Raw genomic sequence first — 6,606 nt, forward strand, 5'->3', positions numbered from 1 at the left:
AATCTGTGGAGACACGTGGTGGCGCTGCAGGATAACATCGCGGAAAAAACTAAATTGGGTAATGTTCTGGACACTGTTTACTCAGTGCACACTGAGAATTAGGACGACAGAAGGAACAGTTACAAGTGACCCAGAAGCCATTCATCTGAGTTAAAGTCTTAGACATCTGAGGATTTGATGAACACATCAGAAGCACAACACCCAGAACTGTGAAGGAATTCTGCAGGAAGCCTTTGGGAAAGGAGTTATGGAGAACGGAGGACCCGACCCTGGGCAGATAAGGCAAGTCCTTCTTCTCTTTGTCTTTTTAGGACTTTCTCAGGCAGGCTCTGACTTAGGGCGCTTTTCTGTGGCAGAGGAAATGCAGAGCAGAAGCTCTGTAGGCAATTTGGCAAAGGACTTGGGACTGGAGGTGGGGGAGCTATCCTCACGGGAGGCCCGGGTGGTCTCTAAGGATAACAAAGAACATTTGCAGCTGGATATAAAAACAGGAGATTTGCTCCTAAGTGAAACTCTAGACCGAGAAGAACTCTGTGGCTCCACCCAGCCGTGCGTACTGCATTTCCAGGTGTTAATGAAAAACCCCTTGCAGTTTTTTCGAATTGAGCTCCAGGTCAGGGACATAAATGACCACTCCCCCGTTTTCATAGAAAAAGAAATGCTCCTTGAAATCCCAGAGAATAGCCCTGTCGGTGCTGTGTTCTTACTGGAAAGTGCAAAGGATTTAGATGTAGGAATCAACACCCTAAAAAACTACACAATCAGCCCCAACTCTCATTTCCACGTTAGAATTAGAGTCAACCCAGACAATAAGAAATACCCAGAGCTGGTTTTGGATAAGGCACTGGATTACGAAGAGCAGCCTGAGCTCAGTTTCATTCTCACTGCTCTGGACGGCGGGTCTCCATCCAGATCCGGGACTGCCTTGGTTCGGGTAGTGGTTGTGGACGTTAATGACAACTCCCCTGAATTTGAACAGCCCTTTTATGAGGTGAAGATTCCAGAGGATAGCGTCATAGGCTCACCAATTGTGACCCTTTCAGCTTGGGATTTAGATTCGGGAACAAACGGTGAAATATCATACACCTTTTCCCATGCCTCAGAAGACATTAGTAAGACATTTGAAATTAATAAAAAATCTGGAGAAATTAGTTTAACAGCACTCTTGGATTTTGAAAGAACTGATTCATATTCAATACTCATTCAAGCCACAGATGGAGGTGGCCTTTTTGGAAAATCAACTGTGAGAATTCAGGTGATGGATGTGAATGACAATGCTCCTGAAGTCACTGTGTCATCAATTACCAATCCGATACCTGAAAATTCACCTGAGACTGTGGTTATGGTTTTTAGTATCCAAGACAAAGATTCTGGGGAGAATGGTAGAATGATTTGCTCTATCCCTGAAGACCTTCCATTTAAGCTAAAACCTTCTGTTGAGAATTACTACACACTGGAAACAGAGAGAACACTGGACAGAGAAAGCAGAGCCAAGTACAACATCACCATCACAGTCACAGATTTGGGCACACCCAGACTGAAAAGCCAGCACACCATAATCTTGTTAGTCTCTGATGTCAATGACAACGCACCAACCTTTTCCCAAACGTCCTACACTTTGTTCATCCGCGAGAACAACAACCCCGCCCTGCACATGGGCACAGTCCGTGCCACAGACAGAGATTCAGGCACCAACGCTCAAGTCACTTACACTGTGCTACCACCACAGGATCTACACCTCCCGCTCCCCTCTTTGGTCTCCATCAATGCGGACAATGGGCAGCTATTCGCTCTAAGGTCTCTAGATTATGAGACCCTGCGAGCGTTTGAGTTCCACGTGGGCGCAACAGACGCAGGCTCCCCAGCGCTGAGCAGTGAGGCACTGGTGCGCGTGGTGGTGGTGGACGACAACGACAACTCGCCCTTTGTGCTGTATCCGCTGCAGAACAGCTCTGCGCCATGCACAGAGTTGGTTCCCAGAGCGGCCGAGGTGGGCTATCTGGTGACCAAAGTGGTGGCAGTGGACAGCGACTCTGGACAGAATGCCTGGCTGTCCTATCAGTTGCTCAAGGCCACGGAGCCCGGGTTGTTCAGCGTGTGGGCACACAACGGCGAGGTACGCACCACTAGGCTGCTGAGCGAACGCGACGCAGCCAAGCACAGATTGGTGGTGCTGGTCAAGGACAATGGCGAGCCGCCAATGTCGGTTACTGCCATGCTGCACGTGCTCCTGGTAGACGGTTTCTCACAGTCTTACCTGCCGCTCCCAGAGGTGGCCCCTGAAGAGACCCAGGCCGACTCACTGACTATCTACTTGGTCATTGCATTGGCGTCGGTCTCATCGCTCTTCCTGTTCTCTGTGCTCCTATTCGTTGCGATGCGGCTATGCAGAAGGAACCGGGCTACCTTGAGGAGTCGCTGCTCCGTCCCTGAGGGTCACTTTCCAGATCACTTGGTGGATGTTAGCGGCACCGGGACTTTGTCTGAGAGGTACCTCTATGAGACATTTCTAACAGGAGGTTCCACAAATGAAGTCAAGTTCTTGAAGCCATTTATCCCCAACTTTCTGCCTCACGAACCTGGAAAAGAAATAGAAGAAAACCCTTCTTTCCGTAATAGCTTTGGGTGACCTAATTGACTTTTGCATTCCATATGTATTTGATTTTTGGCACTTCCAAACCAATGTTGTTTTCCCTAATTGGTGTGCATTTTAAATTGTACTGAATATTTTCTTATGTTATTCCTGCTTTTGCTTTTATATGAAACTTTATCTTGATTTGTGGTTGCAATGAGATTGTAGTTTATCCTCTAACCCAAGAGATCTTAATTTATAATTAGTTTGCCCCCTTTGTTGTTGTTGTTGTTAAGTGCCGTCGAGTCAGTTCCTACCCATAGCGACCCTGTACAGGGTTTTCAAGGGTGTAAATCTTTACGGGAGTAGAAAGCCTCATCTTTCTCCCGCGGAGCGGCTGGTAGTTTTGAACCGCTGACCTTAAGGTTTGCAGCCCGATTCATAACCACTACGCTGCCAGAGCTCCTTAAATCACCTTCTTTCCATGGAACTTTCACCTACAATTATGCTTACTGTAAAATAAAACTGATCACTTTGGAAATAAAATAAATGTTCAAGCATTTTTTCATTTGATTCTTTTTTTTTTTTTTTGCAATTTTTTCTTGTGATTTAATAATAGACTTCCATTTAGAATTGTTGTTTTTCTTTCTTTGGGTCTACTGCATTTTCTTGGTTAAGGTTTTAAAATGTTTATTATTCTTGAAAATAAGCCTGAACAATCACATCCTATCGTACAACCTTAAGTATACTCATCTAAATATACTTACCTTCTGGTAAAATTCTCAGTACTTTTTTTTTATGTGATTAAGAAGACCTTCACAGAATCTTGGGATGTGAAATTATCGTTTTCTAGGTGCCTCATGAATGTTCCAAAGTTTTAAGGCAATCCAGTGGAATACAGGCATCTGAATAATAATTTTGATAACATAAAGTGAATTTGAATGTAAATGTGTATAGTATTTTGCCTTTATTTGCTCATAATTTAATGTGAGAATTATACCCTGGACACCATTTTTCAAATAATGCATCTATTTTATGTTTGTTTTAGTAGTATTTTCATGAATTAGTCTAAAGTTATTTCTGTGTTTTCCTTCCTTTCCTCGATATTTCTTTGAAGGCAGTACCTAAGTATTCTTTTGCATTAGTTTTCAGTTAATTCCACTGCCTTGTCTTTCTCAGAAATTTTTTCTGGCCCTGCGTTTTTGGTCATTTGTTTGAGCCATTTTCTCTTGTTTCTTTGTGTGAGTTAAAATTGTCTGCTGTCACTGGGGCTTTGTTATGTTGTCATATTTGTATTTAATTGACAATTGTATGTTGATGTTTTAAGCTCTCATCAACTGTCTCTTGCAGTTGTAGTTAGAGAATGGAAGCACATGTACTATTCTCTATTTGCTGTTTGTGAACCTCATTTTAAGGTGGGTTTAGCTGATGTTGGCTACTGTCTATCATTCATCAGGCAGTACAGGAGCTGGTATTAGCTCTTGCCCAGTGAGTAGAGCTTCAGAGAGTACAGTTGTGGCTGGACTGTATGGACACTGTCTATACGGTCTCCTCTCAGGTGGGAAACAGGAGAAAACCCCCCACAGACACACACACACACACACACAAGAAAGCAAAACACAATAAACAAGCAGCCAATAATGAAAAGAGAAAATAATAAAGAAGAAAAAAAGCAATAAAAACAGACAACAACCAGTAAAAAATAATATAATACCTAGAAAGAAAAAAGAGAGTCAGTAAAATGGAGCTATAGAACAGAAAAATAAGGAAATGAGGAAGAAGAAAAAAAAACTTACAAAAACCTGGGAGAGGGAAGATGAAAAGAGAGAAAAGAAAGATGAAAAGGAAAAAATAAAAAACCAGAATGAGAGGAAATGAGAAACAAGAAAAGGAGGAAAAACAAAAGATAAGATAGGATAAAATTCAAGGGAATGGAAAGAGAAGAAGGAGAAGAAAGAATAAACAGACAAAATCAACAAAACAACAAAAGGAAAAAACTAAAATCCAAAACAAACAAAAAACAGTGCAGCTGTTGGACCTGACCTACCAGCCAAGTAGCTCACAAGGTGGTGCTGGAGGGATGTTCCTGGACCTAAATGGAGTTCCTAGAGGCCTAGGTGTTATCCAAATTCAAGATCTTCATTCCAGAAGTAGTTCATGGAGACCCTTGATGGAGCTGGTTTCAGTGTCTGTTAGGAACTCAGTACAACCAGGGTGACTGGTTATGAGGGTTTTTGCTAGACTAATGCTGGTCAGGTGGCTATGTGGTTCTATAGAACAGGAACAGAGTCTGCCTGAATCCAGGCACCAAAGCCTTGATGCCCCACCCTGCGGCTCTGAACTCTGAGAGAAAACAGGAACTGAAATTGGGGTGGATGAAGGCGAGACCTAGCCACATCGCTGGTCATTAGGCAGCTGTGGATAAAGAAGGGGTCATACTTCCCCTATGTGAATCTGCTCTGCCAGCCACCTTCTGTCGCTAAAGCTGCTCACAAAAGTTCAAAATGGGCACACTGCATCTGACCTGCCATTCACCAGTCAGGCTCCCCTCTCGCCATCTGTATATAGGGTTTCTGAGGCTGTAGTAGACAGCCTCATCTTTCTCCCGCAAAGTGACTGGTGGACTTGAACTGACAACCTTGTGGTTAGCAGTCCAGTACATAGCCTGTAGCTCCATCCACTAAACTAGTCCTGCCTATATCGCAACTATACATTGTTTTATATTTATATTTTTAAGTGTTACAAGCTTTTTTTAAAAAAAAAAAACATGGACCATGTTTTATAGTTCTTTGCATTTACTTCAAATGAATGTGTAATTGATATTTAATTTGATAAAATTATTTTACTTATTTATTTATACTAGTAGTTATATCAACACCTACATAAGAAATATAATAAAGAGACTTGCATTGACTCTGAGAAGGTAAGATAAGGTCTTAACTAAAAGAAACAGACTCATACATACTTAACTGTGTACCATTTTATGACAATTGATTTTTCTTAATGATACACACTTTTAAAAAATATTGAAGTGAAAAAGTGATGGCTTTACTATATGTGACTGAATTCAACAAGTATTTACAAGAGTGGAGGAGAGAATATATTTGTAATTACTCAAGAAACTGCCTGAAAAAAGATAATTTTTTCAGCCAAAGATATTTGAAGGATCTTTCTTGTCAGGCTTTCAAATAATTGATAATTAAAATGCAGTGTCTGGGGGAAAGACTGAGTTTAAATTAACTTGAATTGATGCTAAATTTATTTAAATAAATCAATAGATTTATTGCTAAATCTGTTTTTTGTGATACTAGTATCGTAGTATGTTTTTAAGTTCTTAACAACAACAAAGCTATTAGAGATACTTAACTGAAGTATTCAGAGGTAAAAATATATGATGTATATTCTAACTCAAGGATTCCTGATAGCGCTGCAGGTTAATGCAAGGTCGGTTTGAAGTGAAACTTTGGCAGTTCAAGCTCACCAGATACCTTTTGGAAGCTCTATACAGTCTCTGAATAAGAACTGACTCAATGGCACTTAACAACAACAATTCAACTCATTAGAGACCCTCTATAGAATTTCCGAGGCTGTAAATCTTTATGGGAGCAGGAGCAGAAAGCCTCGTCTTTCTCCTGTGGATGGGCTGGTGAATTTGAACAGCAGAGCTTGAGGACAGCAGTCCAGTGCTTATCCTACAGCACCACCAGGGCTCCTATATGATGTGTAGGGTCTGCTTTGAACGATTCCAGAAGTATTCTTAAGTTACTTGTTCTAAGAATTTTTGATTCTTAGACTTTCAGTGAAAAAAAAATTCAGAGACACATGGTGGCGCTGCAGGATAAGGTGAAAATGTGTAAGCGACGACTATGGGCTCCATTGCTCAGGGAACAGATATCGTCCCGCCCACTGAAAAAGAGCTGCTGGAGGGTTGTATAATTCCAGGAGGTTCATATAGAAAAAAAAATCAGAACTTCAGCATCCCAACCTAGGGCGGAGTTTAAAAATTTCCACCCAAGAGATTGTCTGAAGGAACC

General features: G+C 41.6%; 1 protein-coding gene across 1 annotated transcript; it reads left to right on the forward strand.

Annotated features, from left to right (window-relative positions):
* The first annotated feature begins 247 nt into the window (after window positions 1-247).
* PCDHB12 (protocadherin beta 12) lies at window positions 248-2,629 on the forward strand. The gene has a single exon (XM_006866187.1). It carries the CDS (start codon window positions 248-250, stop codon window positions 2,627-2,629), a length of 2,382 nt encoding a protein of 793 aa, XP_006866249.1.
* Window positions 2,630-6,606: the final 3,977 nt, after the last annotated feature.

Source organism: Chrysochloris asiatica, unplaced genomic scaffold (genome assembly GCF_000296735.1).
Source record: "Chrysochloris asiatica unplaced genomic scaffold, ChrAsi1.0 scaffold00087, whole genome shotgun sequence".
NCBI classification, from domain to species: Eukaryota; Metazoa; Chordata; class Mammalia; order Afrosoricida; family Chrysochloridae; genus Chrysochloris; species Chrysochloris asiatica.